The sequence below is a fragment of the Centruroides vittatus genome, unplaced genomic scaffold (assembly GCF_030686945.1).
Source record: "Centruroides vittatus isolate TY-2023 unplaced genomic scaffold, ASM3068694v2 contig_301, whole genome shotgun sequence".
NCBI classification, from domain to species: domain Eukaryota; kingdom Metazoa; phylum Arthropoda; class Arachnida; order Scorpiones; family Buthidae; genus Centruroides; species Centruroides vittatus.
Genome location: NW_027121927.1, coordinates 1,969,070 through 1,986,691, shown reverse-complemented (window position 1 = coordinate 1,986,691; position 17,622 = coordinate 1,969,070). Strand labels below are relative to the sequence as shown.

At 34.0% G+C, this 17,622-nt stretch overlaps 1 protein-coding gene across 1 annotated transcript in view; it reads right to left on the bottom strand.

Moving 5' to 3' along the window:
- The window catches only part of LOC136972759 (inositol 1,4,5-triphosphate receptor associated 2-like), a 180,433-nt gene that overhangs the window by 33,780 nt on the left and 129,031 nt on the right, over window positions 1-17,622 (bottom strand). The window contains exons 18-19 of the mRNA XM_067267386.1: window positions 10,097-10,194; window positions 6,615-6,850 (exon numbers count right to left, since the gene is read on the bottom strand). Coding sequence (XP_067123487.1) covers window positions 6,615-6,850; window positions 10,097-10,194 — 334 coding nt within the window. The remainder of the gene's footprint in view (window positions 1-6,614; window positions 6,851-10,096; window positions 10,195-17,622) is intronic.

The window sequence follows — 17,622 nt, the reverse complement described above, 5'->3', positions numbered from 1 at the left end:
ATCGACTGGAAGTTATTTGTATAGTACAGTTGAGTTCGCTTAGAGAGAGCAATCTCGGAATCGCCGCGTTAGTTAAGCTCTCTTATTAGGACTACTCTCTTATCCGAAGTGACAAGATTCCCTGGAGGAGTTGTTAATGCTATTCAATTCTCTCTACTTTTCATGTCTAAAGAGCTCTTTGTAAGTTATAACATGCTTGGAAACGTTAACATTCATCATCACATACTTTTACTATAGTTGCATATTGTTTTCTATTTTTATATCATCAATTTTATTGTTCTATCGAACAATCAGTAAATACCAGTCACATCACTTTCACTTCTTCCCAGAAATATAGCAAGAAGCCTAGTTGAAAAAATACTAAAAATGGCTAACGAGAATTTATATAGTAAAAATATATTGAAGAATACAAAAAATGTGTGTTCACAATTCATCGTTACAAACCAACAAACACACAATCTTAATTTACAGAAATGACGTTTTATTTGAGGCTATGCCTTTGAAAAAAAAAATGCAAATTGATATTAAAATATGTATTTTTATCGGTAAACAAATATAAACACAAATCGGAGCACAGGCTTGTAATGAGGTTGTAACTTTACACGGTTGAAAAAGGAGTTCTACAGATTCATTAGATCTCACACTAACGATATACGTCATAGTATGCCTTTTACTTTTCCGGCTGTTATACATAACAGTGGCCCAGTTAAGAATTAACCCCCAAGATTTTTACATTTTGGACTGAGAGAACCTTAAAATGTCGAGAAATGCAGAAATTAGGTTTTTTTTTTTTTTTAATTTTTTTTATACATGTTAGTGTATGTGTGTGGATGAGTGGACGATTTTGTTCACTCAATTTGATGTTTAATATCTCCTGTATTTTTTTGGCAAAATTTCTGAAATTTTGAAGGACGGTTTGTTTATTAGGCGGATTGATGCTATTAATGCGATTATTTTGGTGGTTAAAGATCGAGGGTGGGTCATGTGTCATATCGCAAGTGGAGTCGGGCTTAATATTTTACTCGTTATTAGAATTTACAATTTTATTTATTTATTTATTTTCTTTATAAAATTCATTTTTACCCTCAAATTAAGCTTTTTGCTATTTTATAATAATTAATAATATAAAAGTTATTTTTAATATAAATATTGTGGCAATACGCCATATTAATGTTTATACAGTGGAACCTCGCTTAACGAGCATAATTCGTTCCAAATCTTACTCGTAATGCGAAACACTGGTTAAGCGAAACAATTTTCCCATAGAAATTAATGTAAAATACGATAATGCGTTCCACGCCGAAAAATGCTCAAATGTTTTATGTATAACGCTTATTCAAAAAAAAAAATTGTACAATATACATTAAGGAGCGTGAATTATCATCATCTTTTCTTCTAGTGCAGAATGAACCATCCTGGAATGAGAATTTGATTTGCAGAAACAAAAAAAAAAAAATGTGTTTGATAAACACTCCAAACGATATGCCAAATTCTTGGGTTATGTAAAGGCTATAATTAAATATTAGAAATTAATTAATTTGACTAGAGGTAGGCAATTATGTTTCCATCTCGTATTAAATTTAGATAATTATAAATAGTTAATTTTTAATTCAGACATTTCTAAAATTTAATTTGGAATCAGTCATTAAATTTAATGACCCAAGAATTTGGCATATCGTTTGGCGTGTTTATTATATAACGGCTATGGTTGTTGATGTTTATAAGTAATGTGTGTGAACACAAGAGACAAGTTTCCTCTAGCATCTTGTAAGATGCTAGAGGAAGGAGTGCTAAACACAGACTGATGGAACATGCTGCATGCGCACAATTCGGGATTTTCCCTTTTTCCCTCTCCTCATCACTCATTATGCGAAACATCGCTTATTAAGCGGGCAAATTTTTACAATTTGTTTGCTCGTTATGTGAAATACTAGTTGTGCGAGGTGCTCATTAAACAAGGTTCCATTATATTAGATATAAGTTTAGTTTTAAGTTTTCTTTCTTCTTCCTTTTGTTTTTTCTCGAATTTTCTATTAACATTCTGTGAAAATTCGAACCCGCCGGAACCAAGCCGTTAATAATAAAATTATTTTATTGCTTGGTTCCTACGGAGAAAATATGAATCAGGAGGAACAACAGTCGGAAAAGGCTGGTTGGTGAAACTGAATAACGTGACCAAGAGGATAAAAGGGCGACGAGGGAAGAGGGGCCGGTTACGTTCTGTCACTTTGACTGTGTGTGCGCGCAATATCGAGGGAAACACCCGAAATCCACGGAAAACGTTGACCAGGAGGACCGACCCGGATCACGAGGTATGACCCGAATTTATGTAAACTCTCCCTCCGTGGATCCGAAAAGAGGCGACCGTCGCGCGCCTCTTCTGTAATTATATCGTTAGCTTAAATAAATTTTTGTTGTTGTTATTATCTGTTGGCTATGTCTTTTATTCGAGTATCGTCACCGCCGCTCTATCGTCGGACCCATCCACTTCCTCCACTCGCCTAAAAACGTGGAACGCGTAACCCTTCAGAACCGCCATCTTGACGTGGGCAGGTCTCACGGACCTGTTAGCCGACAAAAAGGAGGAACGAGACTCCGTCCGCCTCCCGGCACCCACAATTCCTTCCTGTGGGTGGAGTAACCCTTTCCACGAACCACATTAACAATGGGAAGTGAAGGCCCTGAGGTGACTAGAACTATAAGAAGGTTCATTCTTGGATCGGACTCTCGGTGAAGGTAGATGTGCGAAAGTTACGCTCCTACTCATCATCTTGGAGGACAAAGGGGAGGAAGGTGGCCTACAGAAAGAGAAAAGACCCTGCTAACGTAAAGAGAGAGAGACAACGTCCCTTGTACAAAGTGAATCTTTGAAGAAATCTGAAAAAGATCAGCAAGAAATGATTTAGAGTAGTTCCCAACCAGAAGAGCGTCAATACCAAACAGAGAACCCAAGTATTCCTTATAACCTCCTCTATCATACTAAAACTTCTTGCTATTCTTCCTTTGCTTTTTAGTTTATAATTTAGTGCAAGTTAGTCGTAAGATCACAAGTTGTCTTTTCTTATTTGTCGCAAGCGCATTCTTTTGTTTTGTATTCAGTTGATTCCTTGCCCCAGTTTGGGATATTGTATAACATTAAGAGTTGGAATCCGAAAAAATCCTGTAAATTGTTAATCGCGTGAAAAAATAAATAAATAATTGTTGTTATTTTTTTTGTGTACTGCCTCTCATGGACTATTGTACACTTGCAATATCATAACAGATGGCATCAGACACAATTTTAACCTTTTTTATAGGAAAGTTAGGCAACCCATTGCTGGACTTTTTAATACGTAATTGTTTCTCACGTGTCCAATAAAACCTGTTCAATTTGGTTAAAAATCTTTTGACAGCCAGTGTTTTAAAAATGGAAGGTATCAACAAATTTTCACATAACGTATAGGCTATCATAGTGCAGAGCCTTGTCGCCATGTGTCATGTACCGTAAGGTTAAAGATAACTTATGTAATAAATCTCCCTTACAAATCTTCCTTGGAATATTGCTTCCTTTTGTAGAGTACTGCTCTAAAAATGCACGGTGCTCATTTAAATGGACCACTTTGCTATCCGGTGCACTGTTAATAGAAGTTGTGCTAATGTTTTACATTAGCGCTACTCCAAGGGGAGAAAATTGAAAATGTGAAGAGTAAGCAAACTGTTGTCTTATGTAGCACCCTGTAAGTGGACTCAATTGTAATATGCAAGTGACTAGTGATTGTTTTCATTAGAGACTATGTATATTACCTCGTACTTTTGAATCTTTCACAAACGTACAGTGGTGGCCAATTGTTTAGGACCAAACATGATTGTGGCAAAAATCATTGATTAAATACAAAAAAAAAAAAACTGGAAATAAATAAACAATTATGCAAAAATCAATTGTTTGTGTTTGTATAAGACATTTGTAGAACATGAAGTAATTTGCATAATTTGTTGCAGAAATATTACGAGTTGTTTGACAGTACAACCACAAGCATCTGGTCATTAGTTTAGGACCAGTAACAATAAATCCTACAAACAAAGTAAGTACATTCCAGAAACTTACTAAAACATATCAAAACATTAAAATGTAATTAAAGTAATATACCTGTGTGGCTGTACGCCTTTTATTTCTGTATAGTTTTAGGTTCAATTTGTATTCTATTTCTATAAATTTATCCTTCCTTCCAATTATCTTTGTCCCTTTGTCTCGAACTTCCGAGAACTCGAACTTACCCCTAGCCCACCAGGAGGTAGGGGAGAGACAATAGACGGCAATGAGCATGGAGGGGAAAAAGAGATTTGAGTGGACATTCTTGGGCCGGACACAAGAGGTGACGGACGTGTGGTGGCAAAGCTCGTGAGTAGAATCTGACGAGACTGTAAGAAAGGAGACTGTAGAAAACGGATCAAGAAGGAAGTATATTGATATATTGGGAGAAGAACCCTCAGACAGCCGATTTGAAAGAAAACATAACGTTCAAGACTTGGAAGTCGAGGCGAAGCAATACTGGGACTACTCACCAAAAAAATTGGGTACCCCTATCCTATTACTCTTCTTACTTCCCCTTCTTCTATCTACCTTCTATTAGATTAAGTTAGATTAAGAATCACGTGAGAGACTATTAGATACGAATCATTGTCGGTTTGGAGTTGGGATAAGACCAACTACCTGGATTGCCTGTAATGCCGAAACCATCATCGAGGACAATTGTAAACGAGTAAAAGAACAGCGGGAATCCAAAAAGAATCTTCTGTGTATATATATATATCTACATATATTGTGAAATTAAATTTGTTTTTATTGGTAAACATGTGTATGTGTTTTTCCTTTCGCATTGTACTTATAACACCTGTATATTTTCTGCTTCAAGATGGGCAGTGGAAAGAATTTGAGTCCTAAACTTTGTCAAAAAATTGTAAGTTTTCGTAGTAAATATATCAACTATACCAAAATTGCAACAACATTGGGGTGCAGCAAATCATGTATTCGTGCAGTCAAGAAACTGGATGTCTTTTGGATCGGTCTAAACTTGAAAGACAGAAAAACCACTAAATGCACAGATCGTAGAATTCATAGAATAGCAACAAAAAAAAAAAAAAAAAAAATTCACACACTAACATCAACTGATCTCAAATTTAAAATGATAAAACATGAGATGCCCGAACTTAGTACCTGTACCATTAGGCATCGATTAAATGAATTTAATCTATTTGGGCAAGTTGCAAGGAAGAAGCCACTTGTATCACTGAAAAATAGACAAGCTCGTCTGAAGTTTGCTCATGAACACTTGACATGAACAAGTCAAAACTGGCGGAGTGTGCTGTGGTCGAATGAAATGAGGATAAATATTTAGGAGTGATGGTCACAAATACATAAGAGAACAAAAAGCTGAGAAATTTCATCCTAATTGTATTCAACCCACTGTAAAGTTTGGAGGTGGAAATGCAATTGTGTGGGAATGTTTTTCTTTGTATGGAATTGGACCCATTCACCTCATAAATGGGATAATGGACCAATTTCAATATAAACAAATTCTGGAAGACATAATGCTGCCATTTACTGATGACAATTTGCCTCTGAAGTGGATTTTCCAATGAGGCAATGATCCAAAGCACACCAGTAAACATGTCAAAAACGGTTTCAGGACAACCATCTTAGGGTAATGAAATAGCCAGCCCGATCACCAGATTTAAACCCTATTGAAATGTTATGGGGTAATGTAAAATCTGCTTTAAAACAAAAAATACCAGAATAGAAATGAGCTATTTGTGGCAATTCAAGAAGTTTAGAAAAACATCCCAGCTGAGTGTTTGCAACGATTGGTGGACTCCATGCCCTGTCATTGCTTATCTGTAATAAAAAATTTTGGTTGTCCAACAAAATATTAGTTTTATTTCCTAAATTTTGTTATAGGTCCTAAACATTTGTCCAGGGACAAATTGATCTTGTTGCACATCATCCATTGCTTGAGTAAAAAGTAATGTTTTGTTTATGAAATAAAGGTTATAATTTGAAATGAAAACAAAGTTAATATTTTTCCTAAATTTTAGTTTCACTTGTTTGGTTTTAGATTCCACAGAACTCGGTTTTGAAAATAATCGTTAATGATCCTAAACAATTGGCCACCACTGTATCCAGTGCATTTGTAATAATAATTATTTATTGTTCTTTTGCACTAGAAGATTGTATTATTTTAGAATCACTTAAAATTAGACTGTATAAACAACACATACACACAGTGATCACACTATTTTTTCTATTTATATTCCCACAATTAATGACAGCTTGATAAAATTAATACATAGTACACATTTTAACACATTTAAAATTTTTTTAACTTTTATGCACCAAATACAGTACAGTATATCTATTTGTGTTATTGTTTTTGACTTACTCTTTCTTTTTAAGTTATATAACCTAATTATAAACTTTTCACTGAACTGAACAACCCCACACAATAATTAGCAAGAGCAATAATAAAAGCAAACAAGTGCATTGCATATATTATTGCCATCAGTACATGCCATGGTAATCTGATTACTTAAGGAAGATTTTATAAATTAAACAAAAACATTCAAACATTCAATCTTACCTGTTACTATCTTTGTGCGCTCCAATTCTTTTCAAAAATGATTCAGGTAGACTAGGAAATGAAGAATCATTTCCTGTATAAGGATATATTATTTCCTGATTAATGATAGTTTCTCCCGATTCTAATTCGAAACTTCCATTTGCACTTCCTTTTGCTGATTCTGTTTCAGAATTTTCTTTTAAGTCTGGCATCTGCATTTTTCCTTTATTCACCAACTCCCGTTTCTTTGAATTTGGCTTAAAATAATAATTTTCAAATATTTGTAAAAACAAGTTTAATTACTATGAAAATAATTATTTTTATTTAAAGATTTTTGTTAGATAAAATTTTAATTTTATTTTTAATATACATATATACATTTTTAAACTCTTTCTGCCGTGGGCACTAAGAGGACCTCTTTTAGAAAGTCCATTATGGGCTTGGCCCACAATAGAGCGAGGGACAGGGCCCGACATGTCCAGACAGACCAACTCCCTGAAAAATGCCTGGGAATTTTTGACCCGTCCAGATTTGATCCCAGGTCCCCCAAAATGGTAAGCTGCCACTTTGAGCACTGGGCCATCAGGCCATCGACATACAAGTATGATATGAAGGATAGTCCAAAAAAGTTTTTCAGGTCTTATATTAACAGAAATTTTTGTTCTGTAGTCCAAGTATATCAGGGATAGGAAAGACATTCTCAACTTATTTTTTGACATACTGCACACTCATATTGATCAGGGTTTGTCCTTTTCCCCAACTGTTAAATTTCCTGACTCTTCCAGGTTTTCCTTGACTTTCCCAATATGATGTTTCATGAAATGATGTTTCAGGAGATTGCACCGCCACTTAATTATTTCAGAGGTCATTTTGAGAAAAACGAGTTTCATAAATTTGATTCCTATTCTCAACAGTTGCAGAGTAATTCACTGAGTAATTCAGCCACGTAACTTCAGCTAATAAGGAAAATGCATGAGAATGATCATTTTACTGCATCATATTTCTCGTCGTTGTTTGTCTGCTCTGTTCAAGATCAATCTTCTTTGCCATCTGGTGGGCTTTTTAAAACTTATTATCTTATATTTTTGGTTTTGATTCATGCAGTTCAGATAGTTGTCTATATGCTTTGTTTATATTGTCTTGGTTGTTCATTTCTTATAATAATACTCTTCCAGATAGAACTATAAGAAACAAATTTACTTCCTGATATGAAACTAAACTTTTGTAAGTAGGCCAATAGTATTTTTGTATGTTCATTGGGCTACAATTTGAAAAACATTAGACTTATAAACTTCCACTGTCGTCCATCTGTCTTTCCTTAATCTCAAGAATGAAGTTAAACAGATGAAAGATAAGATCAGATATGGAAACCTTAGGGCAGGAAGCCAGATCAACTGTATATGAACTTCTGTTGTAAACCAAAAGTCATGTTATTTCAATTCAAAACTTCCTCATGAAAAGAGTTAAATAGATGACCAGCACGACTTATATTGTTAAAGAAAAAGTATGATGTACAGGGGTAAGATACTACTAATTTGAAGTGGAAAGCATATATTTTAAATTAAATAAATTAAAAATATGATTAAAAATTGCAGCCTGGCATAGTGACAATGACACAATAAATTGCTCGTTATTTTATACTTTATTTTTTACATTGTTTTGGTTATTATCTATATTATTTCTTAATAATAAACGACGCTTTTAACTCATGACTTTACTTTAGATAGAATTAGTTTTTTTATAATTCATATTTATTAAAAAAATTGAAATTCGTATATTTTGCCAATATTTAAATATTCGCAAAGTAAAAAGCTCCGAACTTATTTATCAAACAACTTTAGTTTGTTAAACTAAGTTACTAAATTGTTAGATTCTACTAAAAATTTCTATTATTATTAAAACTATTAAATTTCTAAATTATCCATAATTTTGTACATTTTAAAGAAACTAAACTTTGATAAACAATATAAATATAAAAGTAAAAAAAAAACATTTTTGTCAATACTAAATATAATATGATAAAAATAAATTTAGCAACAAGTTGCTCAACTTTCCTGACAACATTTAAAATTTTGATGGCACCATCTGTTATCATATTTTATTAAAAAACTTTTTATATTTTTAATTATTATAAAACTGCAAAAAGCTTAATATTGAGGGCAGGGAAAGGTTTTATAAAAATTGTAAATGCTAACAACAAGTAAAATTGTCATTTAGTCCAACCCTACTGGAGATACACACAACCCCTATTATCTCCCCACATCCTTGACTGTTAAGCACCAAAATTTAATAGCTTCAATTCCCCTAACAAATAAACCTCTCTGCAAAATTTCAGAAATTTTTGACAAAAAACACAGGCATTATTAAGCTTCAAACAGGATGAACAAAATCATGCCCCCCCCACACACAGAAATTACCAATTACCCTCAAACCTTTTTTGCATTTTTCGACATTTCAAGATGTCCTAAGTCCAAAAATGTAAAAATCTGGGGTGTCATTTTTTGCTGGATTGTCATACTTTCCCTCTGTATAACATCTGGAAAAGTAAAACTTTTATATTATTAAGCAAAATATAAAATTATATTTGGTGCCATCTGTTATCAGATTTTGTTATAAAAAGTTTTTATATTTTTAATTACTATGAAATGACAAAAAGCTTAATTTTAAGGGTAGAGATGAGTTTTATGACAAAGTGCAAATGTTTATAAATAAAATCTTCAATAAGTCCTAGTCCTCTAGAGATAATGACCACCTCTCAACCTTTAATCATGAAAATTTAATAGCATCAATGCCTCTCATATACAAACCATCATGCCAAATTTTGTTTCTTTACTTTCACCCTATCTTGAGATATTAAGTGAAATAGATGCCAACACACACACATGGAATTTTTTGACTTTTTTTGGTTCAGAAAGTCTGAAAATGTGGCGATTGGCAAAAAACTCAGAGGGTCAAATTTGACATGATTCCAATACTTTCCCTTGTTATGTATACATAACAACCAGGAAAGTAATGGAAAGTTTCCCTATTCTTTAAAATAAACAAACCTAACCTAAACACCACCTCACAAATTATCAAACCATCATCTAAATTTGGATCTAAATTATATCTTGAATCATCAAAATGTAATCATCTTATATAGAAAGATATAGGGAATGCAAAACTAGAAATACAGTTGTTATTATGGAAAAAACAACATTTTTAGGAAAAATCATTTATTTTTATGTATAAATTAAATCACAAATAAGAAATAAATTTAAATAATAAGAGATAAAAATAATAATGAACACTAATCATTTCTGTTTATCAGTTTCTAACTGTATATCTACTTTTGCATCCCTATATGTAAAACAAAATTACATATAATCAGGTATTGTTTTCTATATTTTAATCAATGCAGGCGATAACAGACAAAACAGGTATAGAATTAACTAGATCTAGCCTTTATTTATTTTTAAAATTAAATTCTATTAAATTGTAAATTAATGCTTAGCTAAACATACCACATTTGAACTTGAAATAATTGAAATTTCATCTTCTTGCTCACTGAAATCAAAAGCAGGACAACGAACTATTCCTGGGCTTGAATTATGAGACTGTCCTTTAAATATAAAAAAAAAACAAATTTTTTAAAAAGTTGCAAATAGTCTAAAAATTACACAAATACAATTATAAATATCATAAGATTGTTTTCTTTGTTTTAAAATCCATTAAAAAGTTCTTTGTAGGCAATAAATTAATTTATTCAATGTAATGTGGCACTTTTTAAATACAGTTATCTTCTAAAAGCTGGAATTTCTTGGATAAAATCATACATACACACCTTTTGTACATTTGCAGTATTAACTTTACACACCAAACAAACATTTTTGGCCTGATGTATAAGCCTACTTCAGATTAGAAGCCATTCCAAAGATGAAGTTGTTATGTTAATTAAATTCTAAAGCTGAACAATTTGATTTCCTGATGTTATTTAAAATTCTTATATTGTAATTTGGTATTTATACATTTAAATAAAATTAAAAATACATTATTATAATTTATTTTAAATTATTATCCAAATATTAAACACATGGAAGCAGAAAGTTAATGAAATATTGTTTGTTAGAAGTGTTTTGAGAGAAAATCTTGCCAAGCTTGTGATATATTAATACTTTCTCTATTGTTAATGCAAAGAGCTCTTGGCTTCCTGCCTTACAGATGTCAATAGTTTCAATTAGTTTTAATTTTTGTACCTCAAATATTTTTCTTAACAATTTGGATTCTCCCAAACACAGGGACACTCAATGCTTGCTTGCATATTGAGTTAAGGCAGTGTCATAATTGCCTTTAAAGATGCCATACTTGTATTCTTTTAATCTGGCCTCTTTCAGTCTGTTAGTTGAGTCTATAAAGAATAGGGATCTGCTAAATCTACAATCTTCTAGAAGTATAGTATACAGTATACCCCAGGGCTTCTTTCTCATTTATTTGATCTTTTCCAAATTAGCAAAACCAAATTACACTATCTAGACCTAGAAGTAGAACTCTCTGAAAAACAAAATACTCACAATAGTTTATCACAAACCAGATGATTATCCAACAATATTCAGGTTGTTAACCAATGGAAAAGATCAAATAAATGAGAAAGAAGCCCCTGGTATATACTATACCTCTAGAAGATTGTAGATTTAGCAGATACCTAATTAGCCTTTATAGGCTCAACTAACAGACTGACAGATTGATAGTACGACATCCTTAAATTACAGTGGCGTGCCATGACATTTGATGATAGGGAAGCTGTGTTTCTGTGAGAAGCCGACTTCCAGGGGCAATCAATTAATTGCACGTCAGTGATGATCTTGGTTCCACTCGTATTGTTTGTTCGATAAGCCAGTAAAAACCGTAGACTTCTCTAAATGTATTTTTAATATCACAATTACATTCCGAATCGCTAGCCACGATATAAGGGCTAAAATTATATATAAAATAATAAAAACTTACTTGGTGAAATAAAATGTGTGGTGGATATACATACCTGGTACAATATATTGTTCAATTGTGTTAATACACTTTTAAAGAAAATTATAATTAAATATAGCTTTGTAAAGAAATGTACATAAAATCTTCTTTACTTTTTAAATCTTAAAACAATCCACTTAGTCAAATAGCTCCCTATGAGATGGAAGCAGAGACAGAATCTAATGGATGCAATCAGAGATGGTCCCAGTAGGTGCATGCATGCAAGCTGCCAAATCCTGAGGGTGCAGATACTGGTCAATGTCAAATGCCTCTTTTGTCGCATCACTCACATACCTCAAAGGAGGCGACAAAGTTGTACATTTTAAACGTTTCTGGCCATAGCTGTAAAAATCTAAATAGGTTAAACTTAATAGATTGCCTGTCATTTGTTTTCTAACTAATTCGTTTTAAAACCAGGGTCCACGAAAATTTCCAAAATTTACAACTTTTTGGTCACTCTCATTGAACTGGAAAAATTTCTGTCTTTATTACATCTAATATTATGAAGAGATCAGTCCCCACTGTACTCGGCAAGAGATTGGTTCGGTAAAGCTTTTGTTTAAGTAAAATTCTGGCTTTTTCGGCAGGGTTTTATTTATGTCCCCAATTCCCTAATCTCTTAATTGTTTAATTACTTCTTAAGTAGAAATAAGTCAAAACCGGTTACTTTGTACCTGAATATTTGTAGTCGTGGGAGAAAAAGTGGAAAGACAAATTTTTATGACAACGGATGCATAAATCATAAATTTAAGGAAAATAAATTCTGGAGCGTTTTTGTACCTTATGCATCATTCATTAAATTTAGTTGTAAATGATGCTGCCACAGTAATAGTTAATTTTTTAACATTGTACAATATTTGTACACATTTTTTCTACATTTCCTTATAGATAAAACATAGAAAATCATAATATCACTGGTTTAACATTGAAATCCGTAAGTAATATAAGATGGGAGAGCGGAATAAAAATATCAAATATTTTAATGGATTTTTTTTAAACTCCTGTCAACTATACAGAACTATCATAAAAACATCATACCAGTAAATTCTTATCAGTTGGGTTAAGTTATAAATCTACTCGTGATTCCCATAATGGGGCGAGGGTGACCAAATATCTAACAGGCAGGTGGCTAACAGCCTAGAACCGGTCCTGGATAGAATTGGAAGCATTATATGTGTGTAGCTTCTACCAGTTGAACTGTGCAAGGTTGGTGCTCTGTAAAGCACATGCGAGAATGCATATAATCTGGCTGCTTGGAAGCTGATTTGATTTTGACAATACAGCACTTCAATTCCGCCACTGATATTCGAATGTACTGTACAATAGCAATCTTATCGTTTTTTTCACATGTAGTATAGAAATTTGTAATAAGATACATAATGCAATTATAATAAAATATTAATTTTAATTATATGAAAATAATTGCACAATATGTATTTATTTTTTAGAAAATACAAGGGAAGCGACGCTTCCACTGCTTCCAACGATGGCACACCACTGTTAAATTACTACACTGCCTTAGCTCACTATACAAGCAAGCCTTGGGTGTCCCAGTATTGGGGAGAAGCCAAATTGTTAAGAAAAATATTTGAGGTACAAAAATTAAGAATAATTGAAGCTATTGACATCTATAAGGTGGCAAGCCAAGGGTTTTGCATTAACAATAGAGAAAGAATTAACATATCACAAGCTTTTCTCTCTACAACATACTTCTAACAAACAATAATATTTCTTTAACTGTCCACATCCATGTGCTTAATCTTATAACATAATCAAGATGGGTTGATAATGATGATAATAATAATAATAATAATAATAATAATAATAATAATAATAACTCTTCCGTGGTCACCACCTGGTCGTGGTGGGAGAGCCCAGTAATTTTACTGATCCATAGGGCAATGCAGGCTGGAGCATAAGCTCCTGGTAGGGACACCCATGCCAGTAAGGTCTATGGGGAGAAATGAAGCTAAGAGTGACCACACCCACATTCTGTGGAGATATTTATTATGGTAATAACTAGATCAAAGTGTGATACCGGCTCGGACGTCGCCCGGGTTAACAAGGTCCGCGTTCGTGGGTTAGGCAGAGGCTCACGTTCGAAAAATAGGCCACAGTCTCCCTTGGTTACCGGTGGCGAAAGCAGCACCGGCCCAAGCATGGCTACTGCAATGCCCTCAACAGATGTGAGGAACAAACCCAGCCTTGGTGTTTCTGTGGCAATGCATCCACAGACCACAAAGACTGGAAAACCACGCCAACGGATGAAATGGACAGTAGAAATGAACAAGTTTATCATCCGTAGTTACTACACCATCACAAAACTCGAAACAAACATGACAGCATACAGACAACAACTACACCATAGATTCACACAACAGTATCCTCACCTCACTGTCACCGAACAAAGGGTTGTTGATCAAAAAAGAACAATTATACACAACAACCTTATTCCACAAACAACACTTGAACTTATCAAACAACAGGTTGCTGATCAAATACATCAACAGACAGAAACATCTAACATTAATGAAGATCATGTAACCTGTCAGGATAATCCAGCAACAAGCATTGATAATAACACACATACAACAATTACCACTAATGATACTACAGACACTTCCTCATCCATCACTGATAACATAGACATGGATTTAGTTAATACACTCTCACATATATTTCAGGAAACACTCACTAAATATACAGGCACAGATCCCACACAACGACCACGAATACCAAAAATCAACACGTCAAAGGAAGTAGGAAAAACACTAAATTACGTAAACACTCACTTACTACCACACTACATTCATTCAATTTCTACACTCGCAGACATTCATACATTAGTTTATGCTGGAGCAGTCACAGTAGTGACACACCATGGGCTGAAAGTACAATCACAGACAAACACACAGAAAACAAAATTCTATCACAAGCCTGCCTGGCAGAGAAGAATAGAAATACAAATAAATGACATTAGACAGCAATTAGGCAAGCTGACACAATACGCTAAAAACAACATAACACCCAAATTAAGGAAACAGCTCAAAAACATTTTCAAGAAAATAAAAACACACACAAAACACGAACATCACAACACACACATTACAGAATACATTGATACACTAAAACAAAAACTTGCTGCCAAAGCACGTAGACTCAAACGATACAAAACATGTACACTACGAAAACAACAAAATAAATTATTTACAAACAATGAAAAACTCTTTTACAGACAAATTAATAACAAAGCAAACACTGATACACAGCACAGTGGCACACCAACAGAAGAAGAACTCACAACATATTGGTCTTCTCTTTGGTCCAGTGCTGTCACGCACAATGCTGATGTAGGCTGGATCGAGGAGGAGAACAGAAACTTGCACAACATACCAACTATGCCCTGTGCTGAAATAAACATACATGATTTCCAATACACTGTTAACAGAGCACACAACTGGAAGACACCTGGTGTAGACAACATTCACAATTTCTGGTACAAAAAGTTTACATCACTGCACCAGGAACTAGCTAAACACCTAACACACATCATCATCAATCCACAAGACATGCCAAATTTTCTTACTCAGGGCATCACCTACATGAAACCCAAAAACAACAATACCACAGACCCCACACAATACAGACCAATTACCTGTCTTCCAACACTCTACAAATTATTGACATCCTGTATTGCAAACAAAATATACAAACATATTGAAGAACACGACATTCTAACGGAACAACAAAAAGGTTGCCGTAGAAATCACAGGGGATGCAAAGAACAGTTACTCATAGATTCAGTCATTCTACGGCAAGCACACAAACAACACAGAAACATACACATGGCATATATAGACTACAGAAAAGCATTCGACAGTGTTCCACACAGTTGGCTGCTACATATTCTACACATGTACAAAATACATCCATCACTCATTGCATTCTTTCAAAACACTATGCAGCACTGGAGAACAACACTACATCTGAGGGTTAGTAACACTTCCATACAAACAAACCAAATTTTTATTAGGCGAGGAATTTTTCAAGGAGATTCCTTGAGTCCTCTCTGGTTCTGCCTAGCCCTGAACCCATTATCCAACATGTTAAACAACACGCAATATGGTTACAATATTAGACACGAAAAAACAACACAGTCTACACTGTCACATCTCATGTACATGGATGACATAAAACTTTATGCATCCACACAAAAACAACTTCATCAACTCCTACAAATCACACATTCATACACCAAGGACATACAAATGGAATTTGGCCTAGATAAATGCAAAACACTTCACATAGAAAAAGGAATCCTGAAGAAAGAAGATTTTGCACTTGGAAATGGAGACGTTATTGAATCCATGGAAGAGAGTGAGTTCTACAAGTATTTAGGATTCCAACAGGCCAAACTAACAGAACATGCACAAATAAAGCAAAGATTAATTAAAGAATACCAAAGTAGGTTAAATGCTATTCTCAGAACAGAGTTAAATGCAAAACACACAGTTAAAGCAATAAACACATATGTCATCCCAGTACTCACATATTCTTTTGGAGTTATACATTGGACTCACACAGATCTTGAGCAACTCCAAAGGAAAACAAGAACTACACTTACTAAGCATAAACAACATCATCCTAAATCTGCTATAGAAAGACTAACCCTTCCACGTAAAGATGGCGGACGTGGCCTGATTGACATAGTTAACCTTCACTACAAACAAATACAGTCACTGCGAGAGTTTTTCTACAAAAAACAAGAAACATCACAATTACATAAAGCAGTAACTCTAGCAGACTCGAATAACACACCATTAAACTTACACTCACATCATATGGACACAACACAACATATAAAAAGCATAGACACCATTAAGCAATTGTGGGCTCAAAAGGCACTCCATGGCAGGCATCCTTATGATCTGGCCCAGGATTTTGTTGACAAAACTGCGTCAAACAGCTGGTTAGCTCAGAGATGCCTCTATGGGGAAACCGAAGGATTCATGATTGCCATACAGGATCAGGTCATAAATACTAAAAACTACAGAAAACACATACTCAAAGATGCAACACTCACAAATGACACATGCAGAAAATGTCACATCATGCCAGAAACTATACAACACATCACTTCTGGTTGCAAGCTCTTGGCACAGACAGATTATTTACACAGACATAATCAAGTAGCAAATATAATACACCAAGAGCTTGCAAAGAAACACAAATTAGTAGACATCCACGAACCATACTACAAATACATTCCACAGACAGTATTGGAAAACAACACGCACAAAATGTACTACGACAGAGCCATAATCACAGATAAAACAATTTACCACAACAGACCAGACATCACACTCATTGACAAACACAATAAAATCACATACATTATAGACATATCCATTCCAAACACTCACAATATACAAAATGCATGCACTGAAAAAATTAGCAAGTACACAGAACTCGCCCAGGAAATAAGGCATCTGTGGAGGATGGATAGGGTGCTTATTGTACCTGTTGTTCTCTCCTCTACAGGTGTCATACCACACACACTACACAAAAGCCTGGGCACATTACAATTGAATAGAAACACATACATCACACTACAGAAGGCCACTATATTGAATACATGTCATATTGTGAGAAAATTCCTGAATACAGACACACACACTGATACACTTCTTTAATTTCTGTTTTGGTTACTATGCCTTGACTTTGGTCCGGCATAGTACACAGCCACCGGTGTTAACCGAGTATCTCTTACTTAACCCAACATAATAATAATAATAATAAGCGCAAAGCCCAATGGTTAGGAGTTGAAAGGTTAAATTTGATACATAGGGTATGCCATGAGTATGCACACTAAGAAGAGAAATTTGAAAATTCTCCCCCTGTAGGGGGGGAGAGGGTTAAAGATTACCCTGAAAAACTTGGCTTCTACTGTACTATTTTATATTTGGTTTTTTTGTGTTTTTGTGGAAATTTGAACATATTTTTAGACCCATCTAAAAATTCTATAATT